The sequence below is a fragment of the Lepidochelys olivacea genome (genome assembly GCF_965140295.1).
Source record: "Lepidochelys olivacea isolate rLepOli2 genome assembly, chromosome: 5".
In the NCBI taxonomy this organism is placed as follows: domain Eukaryota; kingdom Metazoa; phylum Chordata; order Testudines; family Cheloniidae; genus Lepidochelys; species Lepidochelys olivacea.
Window position 1 is genome coordinate 91,533,803 of NC_140415.1, and position 16,882 is coordinate 91,550,684.

Here is a 16,882-nt window from a genome sequence, read left to right on the forward strand (position 1 = left end):
GCTCAGCTAATTTCTTCCGTTCCCCTCCCCTACCTGCTGCTGTTTCTCCTCAGTCCTCAATCCTTCTACTGTTTACTTGTACTTCCTTCGACCCATTGCTATCAACTGCTCTCCCTTCTATTCTTCCTCTTAATGTCTAACCCTATCCATACACATCTGCTGTTGCTTCCATCATTAGCCTTACCTTCCACATCATAGCTCCTGTCTTCATTGCTATTTACATTCTAGATGCAGCTTCCCAGCTAATTTCCCTCCCAACGTTCAAACATTTGAGGGCATAACAAATTTCAAAACTTGAAGTGACAGCTTCTCAACATGTTTCAAGGGTCGACACATATATTTTTTAATTATAATTTTTTCCATATTTGGATCAGATCTCTATTCCCTCTAAGGCTAAGAATAGTTAAAAACAGAACCTGTGCATTCAACTATTAGATCTGTGGCCAAAATGGAACTGTTTACTGTGTTATTCAGTAGTTAAAGACAATAAATTCAATTTGATTGTGATTTTCTTACCTTAGAATCCTTCTTGTGTCCTCCTGCCAGCAGCTTCATGACCACAATGTTGGGTTTAGCAACTTTTAGAATTCGGTTGACCTAACAGAAAGTAGTAAAACTTTCAAGTGACAATTTATGGCCAAGAAAAAATAACTGAAAAAAATCAAGCTGCTTCCACAATGTAATACTTGGACTGGAATATCAATCCCATTTTAAAAGAGGTCAATGCAATTTATACTAAATTTTCAAATATATAAATTATATTTAACCATCTTGATAAGGCAACTAACTATGTTTAATACAATAGTATTTTTAATATAATAGACCATATAAAACATGGTATTTCATATTCATTCCCATGACGGTCGAACCTCTGCAGATTCCAAGGTATTATTTGTCAGGGGTTGACTTTGTGCTTCATGTTGCACAGGACACATTCCTTCTCTAACAAGCTGCTGTTCTTATACATCATGGTGTACAGCAGGCAGTTCAATGTGGGAAGTTGACAATTTAAAATTAAATACTTAAGCACTTTAATAACTAAATTATAATTTGCTAGCACATTTTAATTCATAACAAAAGTATTTCAGTTAGAACTAATGACAAAGCCAATAATGTATTCCAAACAAGAAACTTCTCCTTCTCTACATTTCAGTTCAGCCTTACCTCATGATCTGGGTTAGGAATATTCTCCAGTATCATTTTAGCCTGCTGGAAGTGTTTGCTAGCTGCCATATAGAGATCAGAGGACTGTGGAGGGGGGCTGTATTTATTTAGGTCAGACATTTCCTAAATATCACAAAATATGTATATATATTAAAACTAATAGTCAACAGCACATAAACCTTTCTACATTGTTTTCTGATCCTTATCAAAAGCAGTCACAGTATTTAATTAAAACCAGTTTTTCCTTAAGTCAAACTGAGTACTGGTTAAAATATTAACACCACTAAATAGCAGAGGTCAAGTTAGTATTTGCTTTAACCAGTTAAATCGCATGTATTGTAATCTTTATTAAATAGCTTATTATTTTAGAACACCAAAACTGTGCTAAGACACCTCAGAGCACAAATAAACGACATGATCCCTGCTCTGGAGAACTTGCAATCTATTTGGAGCAGTGATGCGATCAAGTAGGCAGCAAAACAGTGGGGAGTAACTAAGGAGGAAAGATGGACAGGGGAAGAGCAATAATATTAGGTGGTTATTAAGCACAGGCTCATGTGCACAGGTTGGACAAGATTTTTTTAAAAGTTACTTTTCCTTAAAAAAAAAAATTGCATAATTCTAAGGATAGGTAAGATGATATAGTCTTGTTGACACACAGAAAGCAAGGATGGTCTGATTTGCGTTATCAATGTTCATTTTACATGCAAAACTGCCTTCATATTTGGTTCATATACCTTGCTTGTTTGCAAAGTAATAATACTTCAACTGTGAAACTACCTTTTCTAAATGTATATTATTCTAGCTGAGAGTCTGTCAAATTAGATATCCTTTTCACACAAATGCACACATTACAAAGAGTAACAGCAACAAAACTTGGCAAAAATGCTTAAAAGTCCAATTTTAGGAAAGTTCAATTCATTTTCCTTACTGCAAATACAGTGAACAGCCTCTTGTCATTCTCTACTTTGCTTAAATAATAACTTAGAAAAATGAAAGATACCTTTAACTTATAGCACAGTACTCAAAGGCATGATACTGTCCTTCAGTACATTGAGATGCATCAATATGTACTATAAAATCAGCCACTAGGTATGTATGTGTACATGCAGGGCCTGATCTTACAAGAAATGTATAAACATATTGAAAGTCAGAGTTGAATCTAAATGTTTTAAGATTGTTTGAAAAGAGTTCACCTTGAACTGCAGATAGTGCACTGGTGGTGGCGTGATGACACTGTTGAATGGAGCAAACCTGTGCTCATATCGAACTTGCTCACTATCAAGCTCAAATTTGGGTTTTCTCACTTTACCATCCATGTCAAAAGCTATCATCGTCTAAGGGGAAGGAATGAATAAGAAAGACCAAGGTGAAACCTTTAGCATTTTGTCATAACCCTCAAGCACTACCGCATCTTGGAATCAGCAATGGTACACACAGGCAGGATGGGAAAAAATGTCATTCCAAAATACTTTTCCAGGCATTTGATGCAAAAAGGTTTTAATTGTATGTCTCCTGTCTCTGGATTCTACTCTTGTCTATTTGTCTGCCTAGAGAATGGACTTTTCATGTGCTTTATAATGCACCAAACAAGTCAGCAAATGGTTAGCAAGGTAACTCCTCCTCTTTTTAATCTTGAGAGAGAGGATGGAGTGATTCACAAAAGAGCCTACTCAGATATCAAACCACATCAGAAGCACTTCTGTTGAGTCAGCTAATATTTCACCTCTACTCACATGTCAGAGGGCAGAGAACAGGGAGGCTAGGGAATCAGCATTACATTTCTTTTAGCACTACATGGTACTTCCATTTTAATGTACCTTTAGTGCTTGTTTTATTATATTTCAGCTAGTATCATTTATAGTTTTTGGTATCCAACCTTGTTTGGAGACAGGGGAGGGCGCTACAAACAAGTTCCAGTGCCTAAAGATAATGGTTTCAGCACAGACTATTTATCCTTACTCATATCCATTAGAAGATTTTAAATGGCATTATTCTGTGTCTGATAAAATACTATTTAGAGTAGGAAATTTCTTTAGGGGAGCTTGGCATGCCAAAAATGAGGGCTTGATTCTCAGAACCAAGAAGAGACTGGACACAGATTACAAAAAAAAAAAGGGGAGGGAGAGATTTTAATGCTTACCACCACCATACAACAAATTTGAAGCCTATGTACACCATCTGTTCAGTAATAAGTTACCTTGTACATTCCAGCACACATATTCTGATATGCTTGGCTCATGGTGATCTCTCTGCTCAGAGGGCGAACTGTAAATTCCATATACAAAGATTTTCCACTCAAAATAATGATACAGAACAAATGCAGGCAAACTTTTTTTTGCAACTACTAGTTCATTAAAATAGTTAATTGCAAATATCACATGGTTTTCCTGTCACCTTCTCTAAAAATCAGAAACTCTCCTTTTAAATTAAGACATACAGACATGCTTATTTGGTCCCCAGTTAAGCAAGGTACTTAAGTACATACCTAACTTTTATTCGCATGAGTAGTCCTGGACTTTAATGGGACAATTTACATTCTCCAAGCTAAGCACAAGCTTACGTACCTTGCGGAACTGGAGCCCGATAGAACTTCTTAGGAATATAATAAAAATGTGATCTGACAATACGTACTCCACCTCACACTCAGACAAATGTTGCCTTCATAAAGCTATACTTTTTGTAGGACAGTGTTTTCCAAAGTATAGGCATGCTCCCCTGGAAGTGTGGAACAGTAGTAGTAAACATTTCTCCCACAGTGTGCTGGTAACATGGCACAGTTAAAGGAAAGATGTAGGTAATTTTGTCTTCCTGAAGAGAGGCTCCGTTTGCAAAGAGTTGGAAAGTGCTGGTGTATGGATTAAATCATATTCAATTAATCAAAAACAAGTTTCACATGCAGCCCCAGGCAACAACCCGATTTTTTTTCCTAATAGAAGACAGTAAGGACAAAACGCTAACCTCACAATTATAAGAATCAGGAGTAACTCTTTGGGTATGTCTGCACTGTAACACTGGGCTCAAGCACGAACTTCCATTGCATCTACCCAGCAATTGCGCTAACCCAGGGTTTGGACCCATGGTCCCAGGTCCCTGCAGGGCTGGAGGGTCTGAGCTCAAGTTAAGTTGGGACTAGGGTTTGAGCCCTATTGCTTTGCAGTGTAGATGTAGCCTTGCTTCATTCAGACCCCAGGGGTCAGCCAGAAGTATCTCACAATTCCATAGGACAATTTCCTTAACCCTCTCTATCCAAGCAATCTGCAATCCACTCTATTGAAAACAGAAGCCACCACCCCTTTGTGAACAGCAGCTGCTCAGATCAGCATTAACCCATTCTCTTCTGATCACCAATCTGTCAGAGAGCCTCCTGGGTTTGCAATGGAGAGTGAAACAATGAGGCCTTTTACAAAGCGAGCTGCTTCCTGGTAACATGCAGGGCAGGCAGTAAAGTCTTCCCACAGTGCACCATGGTTCTAGGGCTAGAGTGGCCACATCTGGGGAGGGGAATGGTGCTAGGGACTCTGGGATATGTTTACTTTGACTTGGGTCTGCGCACCGCAGTGTGAATGCAAAAGCCCTAGGTTTGAGCATGGGTTAGGAATGTAGATACTCATGCCCAGGATTCCCTAACATGGGTCAGCTGACTTGAGTCCCACTAAACCTGGGCTTTCATTGCAGTGCAGACATACCACTTGAGGTATAATGCCAGGTATAATGCCAGTATGAGAGAAATAAAAGAAACACTAAACCTATTCTACCTTTTTTCTTTTTCTTTGTTTTCTTACTACTACGGCCTTTCTGCTGCTCTTCCATTATTCTCTCTTCTGCCATTTGAGAGCTATCAGCACGGCTCAGTGTTGACATCAGCCAGGCATAGAGAAACTCAGACAGATACCTACAATAAAATAGTATCCAGCTATTACACACTACACAGCAAACTATATATAATGCATGTGCTGTTATTACACATTGTGTATTTTCTTTCATGAAGAAAACAGATGGCTATACTCAATTGATATTTCCTTGACCATAAAGCTCAGTGATGGTATAAAATGACTTTTGTTCTTTTGCTAGTTTAAATCAAAGCCATGGTATTGTGTAAGTATTCAGTTAGATGATTTCTAACCATTTCAAAAATCTTTAAAAAGACTTCAGACTAATACTTAAATAATCCAAGAGTTTAGGAACAGTACATATTAAATTACAGAGACTACGTATTTTAAAGGAGTCCCTTTTAATTTTTTTTTAAACTAGTATTTTTTAAAAAATATTGACAATGCTTCAAATGCAGTTAACTCACGCGATTAACAAAAAAAGTTAATCATGATTTTAAAAATTGCCATTAATACCACAGTTTTAATTACACTGTTAAACAATAGAATATCAATAGAAATTTATTAAATATTTTTGGATGTTTTTCTACATTTTCAAATATATTGATTTCAATTACAAAACAGAATACAAAGTGTACAGTGCTCACTGTATATTATTATTTTTGATTACAAATATTTGCATTGTAAAAATGATAAAAGAAATAGTATTTTTCAATTCACCTCATACAAGTACTCTTTATCATGAAAGTGCAATTTATAAATATATATATATTTTGTTACATAACTGCACTCCAAAACAAAACAATGTAAAACTTTAGAGCCTATACGTCCACTCAGTCCTACTTCTTGTTCAGCCAATTACTCAGACAAACAAGTTTGTTTACATTTATGGGAGATAATGCTGCCCGCTTCTTATTTATGTTACCTGAAAGTGAGAACAGGCATTCGCATGGCAATTTTGTAGCCATCATTGCAAGGTATTTATGGGCCAGATATGCTAAATATTTGTATGCCCCTTCATGCTTCGGCCACCATTCCAGAGGACATGCTTCCATGCTGATGACGCTTGTTAAAAAAATAATGCATTAATTAAATTTGCGACTGAACTCCTTGGGAAAAAAATGCATGTCTCCTGCTCATATATTTCACGTTATAGCAATCTCAGATGATAACCCAGCATATGTTGTTCATTTTAAGAACAAATGTGACAAAATGCAAAGAAGGTACCAATGTGAGATTTCTAAAGATAGCTACAGCACTTGACACAAGGTTTAAGAATCTGAAGTGCCTTCCAAAATCTGAAAGGGATGAGGTGAGGAGAACGCTTTCAAAAGTCTTAAAAGAACAACACTTCGATGTGAAAACTACAGAACCCAAACCACCAAAAAAGAAAATCAATCTTCTGCTGGTGGTATCTGACTCAGATGATGAAAATGAACATGTGTCAGTCTGCACTACTTTGGATTGTTATAGAGCAAAACCCGTCATCACCATGGATGCATGTCCTCTGGAATGGTGGTTGAAGCATGAAGGGACACATGAATCTTTAGCACATCTGGCACGTAAATATCTTGTGACGTCTGCTACAACAGTGTCACGTGAATGCATGTTCTCACTTTCAAGTGACACTGTAAACAAGAAGCAGGCAGCATTATCTCCTGCAAATGTAAACGAACTTGTTTGTCTGAGCGATTGGCTGAACAAGAAATAGGACTGAGTGGACTCATAGGCTCTAAAGTTTTCCATTGTTTTATTTTTGAATGTAGCTATTTTTTGTACATAATTCTACACTTGTAAGTTCAACTTTCATGATAAAGAGACTGCACTACAGTACTTGTATTAGGTGAACTGAAAAATACTACTTTTGTTTTTTACAGTGCAAATATTTGTAATCAAAAAATAAAGTGAGCACTGTAACGTTGTATTCTGTGTTGTAATTGAAATCAATATATTTGAAAATGTAGAAAACATCCAAAAATATTTAAATAAATGGTATTCTATTATTAACAGCACGATTAATTGCACGATTAATCGTGATTAGTTTTTTTAATTGCTTGACAGCCCTAATTTCAAACATTACAATTTTTAATAAGTAAAATCATGGATTATCATTTTAAGGAAGCCAAGGAATTAATTAATATTCAACCATTACACATTACACACATTCTGCAAGAGATTCCTAAAGTGGTACTACATCTTATGAACAAAGTTCTGGCCTTCTTTCAAACTAATAGCAAAGGTGGTGTGAAAACGACTCTAGGAGCTCTAGGAGTGCAGAGCATGAAAAGTAAAAATAAACATAAGGCTTCAAAAACATTCATAGTTCAGTCCAGAAATGTTGTTACTGACAGAATTCTGATGAATGCTTCAACTGAGTATTATTTTCTTAAACCACAATATTTTTTTGGTCTTCACTTAAAGATCAAATTGAATGGGTACTTATCATAGTTAAACTATAGTACTAAGATGTACAGAGTCATTAAAAGTGGAGAAAAAAGACCATCAGCAAATGGATACTAATCATAATTGCCACAATGTATAAGTACCTTAATGGGGAGAAAATCCCAGGCACTAAAAGGGTTCTTTAATCTAGCAGAGAAAGGCATAACAAGAACCAATGGCTGCAAGTTAAAGCCAAACAAGTTCAAATAAGAAATAAGGCACACATTTTTAACAGTAAGGGTTATTAACTACTGGAACAAACTACTAAGGGAAGTGATGGAATCTCCATCTATTGAAATCTATCTTCAAATCAAGAGTGAAGGCCTTTCTGGAAGATATGTGTTAGCCAAACACAAGCTGTGGGGCTCAATACAGGGGTAAGTGGGTGAAATTTACTGGCCTGGTATACAGTAGGTCAGACTAACCTAATGGTCCCTTCCGTCCTTAAAGGAAAATCTACTAAAATCAAATAGCAACAAATTCATTAGTTACTATAATGTTTTCTTCAAATGCCTTAGTTTGAAAGTAAATTACGAAATTCCAACATGGAACCAGTTTTATTGCCCTTACTACCCCGGTAGCCGAATTCATAGACTGGCATCAATGGTAGTATTATAAAATTAAGGATTGTCTCACACCCTCAGTAAGATCTGGAATTTGTAATATCTGGAAAAGGGGCAGAAGAACAGTGAAGAGGCAAAATTTGCAGATGACACTAAATTACTCAAGATAGTGAAGTCCAAAGCTGACTGCAAAGAGTTACAGAGGGATCTCACTAAACTGGATAACTGGGCAACAAAATGGCAGATGAAATTCAATGTTGATAAAGTGCAAAGTAATGCACATTGGAGAAAATAATTCCAACTGTACATACAACGTGATGGGATCAAAATGAGCTCTTACCACCCAAGAAATACCTTGGAGTCATCATGGATAGTTCTCTGAAAACTTCTGCTCAACGTGCAGTGGCAGTCAAAAAAGCTAACAATGTCAGGAACCATTAGGAAAGGGATTGACAATAAAAACAGAAAATATCATAATGCACTACATAAATCTATAGTACTCCCACAGCTTGAATACTTCATGCAGTTCTGGTCACCCCATCTCAAAAAAGGTATTTGAATTGGAAAAGGTACACAGATGGGCAATGAAAATGAATAAGAGCGTGGAACAGCTTCCATAGAAGGAGAGATTAAAGAGACTGAGACTGGTCATCTTAGAAAAGAGAATACTAAGTGCAGGGGCATGATAGGTCTAAAAAATCATGACTGGTATGGAGAAAGTGAATAGGGAAGCATTATTTACCCCTTCATATAACACACGAAGTAGCACAATGCAGTGTCAACCTGTGAAACTAATTGTCAGGGGATGCAGTGAAGGCCAAAAGGTATAACTGGGTTCAAAAAAGGATTAGGTAAGTTCATGGAGGATAAGTCCATCAATGACTATTAGCCAAGAGTGTCAGTGATGCAACCCCATGTTCCCAGTGTCCCTAAACCTCCAACTACCAGAACCTGGAACTGGACGACGGGATGGATCACTCAAAACTGTCCTATTCTGTTCGTTCTCCCTGAAGCATCTGGCTCTGGCCACTATCAGAAGACAGGATACTAGTCTTGATGTTAATGAAAATGTATTTTATAGTCTCTTTTCCTAATGCAACTTTTTATAAACACTCTGATGTAAGGGATTTGACTTTCCCTTACCAGATGCAAGTAGTATGTAGTCCTTTGAAGAGTAACAGTACAGTATGTACTATACATTAGAATTTATTTTCAACTGAGTTAAAAAAAAATAGCATTAAAATGTCAGTTTAAGATATGAGTGCATTATTGGTCCATTACACACAAGCCATTTAAAACATATTTTTCTTTCCTTTTGGCCATCTCCTCCTATGGAAAATAGTTCAAGGTGGAAGGAGTATAATAGAAAAGCATGTATGTTGTTTCTGCACACTGCAATCTTACTTTTTCACTAAAATAAGTTGGTCCAATAAAAGATATTACCTCACCCACACACACTCTCTTTTTCACTAAAAACAGAAGGTACTGCTCTGGATATAGACAGGGGATACATTCGGAGTAAGATGTTGTTTTTAAATAGTCACTTTTCAGACAGCACACTTTAAAATGATCTCCCAATTCAATGTGTCTAAATGTTAAAAAAATATCTAATGAGATTAGCATTGTTGGAAGGGAAGAGAATATAAACCAGAAGCAGGTAGTGTTTTTTCCTTTTAAATCTATGCTTACTGCCACAGTCAGCATTGCTTCTCATGTGACTAAACCACTTTCATGAGAGATGTTCTATTAGAACAAGCTAAATAAGGAGCCAAGTAGTGATCTGGACAGTGTGTTAATGAATACATTGTAGAGAACAAACATGGGAGAAGGGACGAGATGGCCCAATAGGTTTTTTCCCCCATCTCTAATTTTTATGATGCAGTGAGACTAAATATTTTGTGCAGTCAGTCTGGGATGAGAGAATTGTTCTAAGTCCCAGTTTAAACTTTGGCCTAACACTGTTCTATATATTTACAGGCTGGGCTCTGTGGGAACATTCCCCCCAAAGCTTTTAATAATGTGTATTCTTACCAGTATATGTAATAATACTCATGCATACTGTAAAGTTCCAATTCAAAGCCACTCAGAAGATACTGTATCATGATGCGGAGATTATGGTAGAGGACCCAGGTCCCCAAACAAGCCAGATGTTGCCTTTGGGGTTCCTGTTTCAGCAGCATACTGTGAAGTGCTGCATCTACTTTCTCTGCCTACCAGAAAAAGACACAGAAAACTGTTCAGTAAAAATAGCACAGCTACAGGAAAGTGAGAACATACTGAGAAACAATATTCATGGTTTTACCACAATTAAAACCCTCACAAAATTCTAAATGAAAATAAGGTCAATAAATCCATATTACATATTAACAAGGGAAATCAGTTTTCACAGACCATGACTTCAGCAGTCCAAAAAGCACATAAATCTGGGTTATGTAATTTACTCACTGTCTGGGGTAGAAGATGATAAACATTTTTCTATACTGCACTGTCATATTTACTGACAAATGATTTAATGTTATTGAAGGTTTTAATTATTGAATAGTCAAATTTACTAACGTTTGGCAAACCAGCATGAGTATTGTACCCACATACTATGTGCAACTGAGACCAGGAGCAACAGCTTGTTAGGTTACAATATCAGAGATAATTGACAATATTTCTGGGAACTTCCACAGCACCAAGTTGTAAAAAAAAAAAAAAAAAAAAAACACTAGAATATGGCTTCAGCATGCAAAATAATATAAAAATAAAGAATCTTCTATTGTTTTTATTTTAGGCTAAATGTCTGAAGAGTTTCAATTTTTTTTTATCATGAAATACTACAATTCAGAGAGCCTCCATAGTCCTAAACAAAACAACACAACAAACTGTTTACTCAGGAAGAAACACCTCAAGAGCAATACTGACAAACCCCTCTACTAAGCACCCCCATGGAACACTGACCCACCACAAAGGCAACAAAAATCTTCCCATTCCACACTCCTCTGCTCTGTCCCTTAACATGCAAAGCCTGGAAAGTAGTGTTTTTCATTATCTCTTAAAAAATAAATCCAACTCCTACAAGTGAAACACAACCTCCCACCAAGGTCAATCATCCTCCAATTCGGAAACAGTTTCATAGATGATTTAAGTATGTGTTCTTTAATGTTGGATGACAGGGAGGTAAATGTAAGTTTTATGTACTTTATGTATTATGTAACATTTTACACTTTAAGAAATCAGGTTTGTTACACAGATTTGCAATTAATATATTACACATTCATTTTGTATAGATGCCATTTCATCTTTGAAACAAGATGTGCTCTGAATTTAAAGTGGCTTAGAACCAAGCTTCTTTACTCTGTTAACCTTGTGCGCACTGGCAGCTTTAACAAGTGCAGGGAGCAGAAGCAGAGTATTTTAAAGGTTAAGAAACAGACGTTAAAGGTTATGGTGGGGGAACAAACCTTCATTCATTTACAGGAAGCCCAACACAAGATATTCCATTGTGGAAAAAACACACAGGAGGATGAAGCCTGCTGGCCTCCTGGCTGCTACATTACCTCATCCTGCAGAGTGGCAAATTCTTCAAGAATATGACCCAGTTTATCTCTCTGGCGAGCCCTATTGTGTCCATGGATTTGAATCAGACTACAGAACGGCTGAAATAGAAGAACCACTGATGAATTTTAAACCTAAAGGTATACCACATGATGTATTTTTATTTAAAGATTGAGCCACAGTAAATATGCAACCAAGCAGGATGTGTGAAAGGATTCATGCCTAAATACATTTTCTCAGATTTTTACATTGTGCTGTGTTTTTCAATACATTAAGCTCTTCAAACACAGATACTGAACAGACATCTCCAAACTGGATAGAAGGATAAATATTTACACTTTTTGAAAAACAGTATGTGTTTGCAGGTTACATGAAATTACTTTCCATTACTGGAGATGTATACCCATTTTATAAATTACTACAAAACCTGTCCCACATACCATGGTCCTGGGATTGCAAATTGCAACAGTTACGTTTCCAAAAGGTTAAGAATTTAGGAATCCAGGTTTAAAAATTCTGGCCTAAAGTTAGGTATCTCAATCTCATTTTCACAGGAGCTGAATTCCTTTGACAGTGCCTAAATATGTATTAAAGGCCTTTGTAAGACAACTGACACTTACCCGAACACAATGGGTCACAAAAGAATCAATGTAGTCCTTAGCCTGATGGTTGTTATACAGACAACATCTATAAAGAAATAGCCAGAGCCATATCAAATGAAACAATGACTGCACTAAATACTGACTGTTACTCAATTAAGAGAGGAGATACTGACTTTAGCTATGTTAGGGGAAAAAAAAAAAAAAAAAAAAAAAAAAAGGACAACCTGTACTATCTACGTCATAAGAACCTAAGAATGACCATCATACTGGGTCAGACCAATGGTCCATCTAGTCCAGTATCTTGTCTTCTGACAGTGGCTGGTGCCAGATGCTAGAAGGAATGAGCAAAATAGGTCAATTTATTGAGTGATCCACATCTCCTGACATCCAATCCCAGTGTCTAGCAGTCAGAGGTTTCTAGCCTGTCAGTGGTTTTCCAGCTATGGTGTGCAGATTCAGTAAGAGAGCCCCAGAATGCAACATTTTGAGAAACAAATCAGTGCAAAACTTAGGGAGTTGGGAGACAACAGATCCTTTAGCGGGGGAGGGGGGGGTGTCTCTCTTACAAAATAGTACACAGAATGAAAGAGTTGGAGGACACTGATTTATACAGGACAAAATTCATGGAGAACCTGGAGTACTATAATAACCACCCAGAGGCGGATTAGGGGCCAGAGCAAGTGGGGGCCCCTCCCCGCTTCTTCTTCCTGCCATTCCCTCCCCCGGCGCTCCTGCTGAGAAAATGGGTTCAGAGCAAGGGGGCTTGCCCCGGCCCCACCCAGCACTCCTGCCGGGGAGCGGAGTTGGGGCCCAGGGGCTTCCCCCACTTCCCAGCAGGAGTGCCAGGCAGGTGGAGCAGGGCAAGCCCCCGTGCCCCGTCCCCACTACCTGGCAGGAGCGCTGGGTGGGCAGAGCGCTATCACTTTCCAGGGGCCCCCCGAGCACTGGTCCCGTTGGCCAAGTGGCTAATCCACCACTGTAACCACCACTGAAATTTTTATGTGACTTCTTCAAACACAAACATTAAGATTCTCTACTTATAGAAAAACATATAATCAGTTGTATCTAACTGAACTGGGGTTTTGGTTCTTCTATTTAAACAGAAAGGCATGTGAAATATTTTGTACTGATGCTTAAATAGACAGAACCCAGGCTGCTCTACTTACTTAGGAGAAAGTACTGGAGGACTGACAAAAGATCTTAATGCATCTTTCACCATATCTTGTATGAGATGCGTACCAAACACCTTCTTGTTATCCACAAGGAATGTAGTCTGGAAGGAAAAGATTTTTTTTGAAGTTAATCATCTATTTTTAGAAATTACTTTTTTTTAAAAATAGTGGATTTGTAAAGTAACTACAGTAGTTACATTATTTCAGAAAGTTAAATGGTTTGGTAGGTAAGAGACCCAAAATAGGCGGGCATGTAGGGAGTCCTCATCCCCGAGGCAACAGGGGCAGTGAGCATTGCTCACCTCACTCTCAGCTTACAATCATGGAGGCCCAGCATGCAAACTGATTCTACAGCTGCCCTAATAATAGAGTTGTCCTCTATTCTGAAGGTTTGACACATGAATTCCTACGTGTGCTACACAGATTGCTGGCCAGGATCCGTTGGGGAGTGGCAGAGAAGAGGCTAAGCAGTGCCCCAGAAGGCAGGAGAAAATGCAGACAATAGGAGAGGTGTGGAAAAGGAACTTGCCTTGCAATGACTTCTATTTAGCTACGTTTTCTTTTGCCTCTGAAGCCATTGCCCGGTTCCCATTTTACTTTCCCCACCATGACCACAGAATCCCCCTGCTGCAGCACTCTTAAAGTGCATGTGAAGCAGGATCTGCTGGTAGGCACCTTAGGAGCTCCACAGCTGAGGAACTTGCCTGTTAGAAAGGAAGAATCTCAGCTGACGTAAACTACAAGTGCAGTTATGACTTGAATGGAGTTATGACACTATAAGAAGAAGGTGTCTGCTTCAACGCAGTTTAGGAGTTTTGCAAGTTACAGGCGCCTCTTGCAAGCCTCCCCAGCTGTTCACATTTGCTTTGGTCTGTAATAGCTGTCTTGCCTCCTTTCAGCCACTCCCCTAACCATGGGTCATTGTTGCATATGTTCTCTGATGTTTCACGCAGTAAATGGGACCCTGCTAACAATGCTCCTTACCTGCCCAGAGATTAGGCGAGGAGTAATATTTCATTTGAGTGTAAATTAGTGGCACTGTGAGGTGAACCCTCCTTCTCTTTCCCCTCACTCAGCTTGACATTTAGAGCTATCTAAAATTCTCAAACAGTTTTTCCAACAAAAAATGGCTTTTTGACCAAAATGAAAAATTTTAATTTTGGTCAAAATCTTCCAGTTTTCTGCAGAACAACTGAAAATTGAAAAACATTTTTGGTAATTTTTGTATCTTTGGTTTTTAAAAAAATTATCATTTTTTGTTTTCTTCAGCACAAATTATTTTAAGTCTGAAAAGTCTTGTTTTTTCAATTAGAGTTTTATAAGGTTTTTGGTTTTTCATTTAAAAACCAAAATATTCTGTGGAAAATTTAAAAAACAGCATTTCACAATTTCCCACAAAAAAAACAAACAAAAAATTCTTTTTCCATGAGCTCCAGGATCAAAGATAATCAAGTTCTGACATCTGGATACCCCTGTTCAAAGCAAAGCCTGCTGTAAGAAGGTATTTTACTCTGGGTCAATAAAGCTTATAGTATTATTTCAGGGAACACTGAGGAGTGAAAAGGCTACACACATTCAGTTCTTTCCCAACCTTCACGTAGCAGTAGGAATACACTGTGGGTGAAATTCAGCCACGGGTGGAGGATTAGCACGAGGCTCATTACACTAATTAAATCCCACACTGAGACTGCACAGGGAAGATGCAGATGGAGAGGCTTTACAAGTGTGTCTGCACACTCCTTGCTTACTGCAAGGGAAGTGGATTTAACTCATGTTCATACCATCTTCACAACACATTTGCTCAAGTTAATCAACAATAAATAAAAACAATACTGTATTTAGACTGTCAGCTATTCAAAATAAAAAACAAACATTTGATACACAAAAATCTGAAGAGTTCAATTTTTGTTTTAAATCTTTCATACTAATGACTGTGTTGATATCAACTATATAATTTGAACATTTAAAACAAGAATAATGTAGGTTCTTAAATGAAGTGATTATTTTATTCTAGTGCTGTTATAAAAATGTAAGAGACATTTCATTATAAATTAGGACTTGCCTGTAAGAGAGATCTTGAAAGAACACAAGGTGATTGCTCGCTAAATTCACAGAAAAAATCCTAATTTACATTTAGGATGGAAAGAGAAGTAAGGTTAATATACCAGTTTGAAATGTACGAAAAAGAGAGTTAAATCTTTAATATGAAATAAGTGTGAATAAGCTTAAAAAACAAACAATACATTTTGCAGTTGATATATGATTTTGTCTTAAAGTACAAGAGTTTTTAAAATCCTAAATCTTATTGAATAAAACTAGAAGATTATTAAAATTCCTTCCAACTACCAACAGTATGATAAAATTATAAAACACACACTATCAAACTGTTAAGGTCATCTCCAACTTGAGTTGTGTAAATGACAGGATAGGACTGACTATTCAACAAATATCAACTGTTTTATGAAAATGAAGAGTTTATTAGCATTACAGACAGCATGTCTAATACAAAGAGTTATTATAATGTTTAAAAGATCTTTGTCGTCTTTCTTGGAACTCTGCCCAGTGCAACCATGCCTCTTTTGTAATTCAGTGAAATGTCAGAAAATAAAAATGTAGACCAAACATTTAAACCCATCTTAACTTTTACAGGCCCTAATTTTGGAAAGCCTCTGTTAGGCTGGATAGAATTTATGCTTAAAGTTAAACATGTATTTGCAAGTCTCTGAACAGGGATGGAGTTAACCATGGAGTTAAGTGCTTATTTTAAATCTATGCAATAACTTGGGATGGAATATTGCTTATCAGAATTCTAAAAATTGTATTAACTCACTCACTGCTGGGAAGAAATAGAAGAAAAGGCAGTATCCTCTTCAATACTGTAAGGAAGAGATCGGCAAACTGGCCCGCAGGCCACATCTGGCCCCCCAGAACTTTTAATCCGGCTCTCAAGCTCCTGCCAGGGAGCAGGGTCGGGGGCTTGCCCTGCTCTGTGCGTGCTGTAGCTCCACGTGGCTCCCGGAAAGCAGCCACCATGTGCCCCTTCCTGCTCCTACCCATACCCCAAGCCCCGCCCCCTGCAGCTCCCATTGGCTGCAGTTCCTGGCCAATGGGAGCTGCGGGGGCAGCACCTGTGAACAGGGCAGCATGCAGAGGTGCCTGGCCGCACCTCCGCGTAGAAGCCGGAGAGGGGACATGCCGCTCCTTCCGGAAGATGATGGAGGTAAGCACCACCCGGAACCTGCACCCATCTGCCCCCGGCCCCGGCCACCCCCTGCCCCAGCCCTGATCCCCCTCCCACCCGCTGAACCCCTTGATCCCAGCCTGGAGCCCCCTCCTGTACCCCAAACCCCTCATCCATGGCCCCACACCAGAGCCCACACCCCCAGCCAGAGCCCTCACCCCCCACCCCAGCCCTTATTCCCCCTTCCGCCCTCCGAACCCCTCGGTCCCAGCCTAGATCACCCTCCTGCATCCCCACCCCAGAGCTCTCACCACCCCCCGCACTAGCCCAGAGCCCCCTCCCACATCCTGAACTCCTCATTTCTGGCCCCCTCCCAGAGCCCTCA

General features: G+C 38.4%; 1 protein-coding gene across 2 annotated transcripts in view; it reads right to left on the reverse strand.

Moving 5' to 3' along the window:
* NAA35 (N-alpha-acetyltransferase 35, NatC auxiliary subunit) overlaps positions 1-16,882 on the reverse strand; it is a 48,081-nt gene that overhangs the window by 6,981 nt on the left and 24,218 nt on the right. For both annotated transcript variants that reach the window (XM_084628246.1, XM_084628247.1), the window contains exons 13-22: positions 15,379-15,438; positions 13,311-13,417; positions 12,163-12,229; positions 11,545-11,643; positions 10,034-10,212; positions 4,923-5,059; positions 3,365-3,432; positions 2,361-2,501; positions 1,165-1,287; positions 517-597 (exon numbers count right to left, since the gene is read on the reverse strand). In XM_084628246.1, coding sequence (XP_084484372.1) covers positions 517-597; positions 1,165-1,287; positions 2,361-2,501; positions 3,365-3,432; positions 4,923-5,059; positions 10,034-10,212; positions 11,545-11,643; positions 12,163-12,229; positions 13,311-13,417; positions 15,379-15,438 — 1,062 coding nt within the window. The remainder of the gene's footprint in view (positions 1-516; positions 598-1,164; positions 1,288-2,360; positions 2,502-3,364; positions 3,433-4,922; positions 5,060-10,033; positions 10,213-11,544; positions 11,644-12,162; positions 12,230-13,310; positions 13,418-15,378; positions 15,439-16,882) is intronic.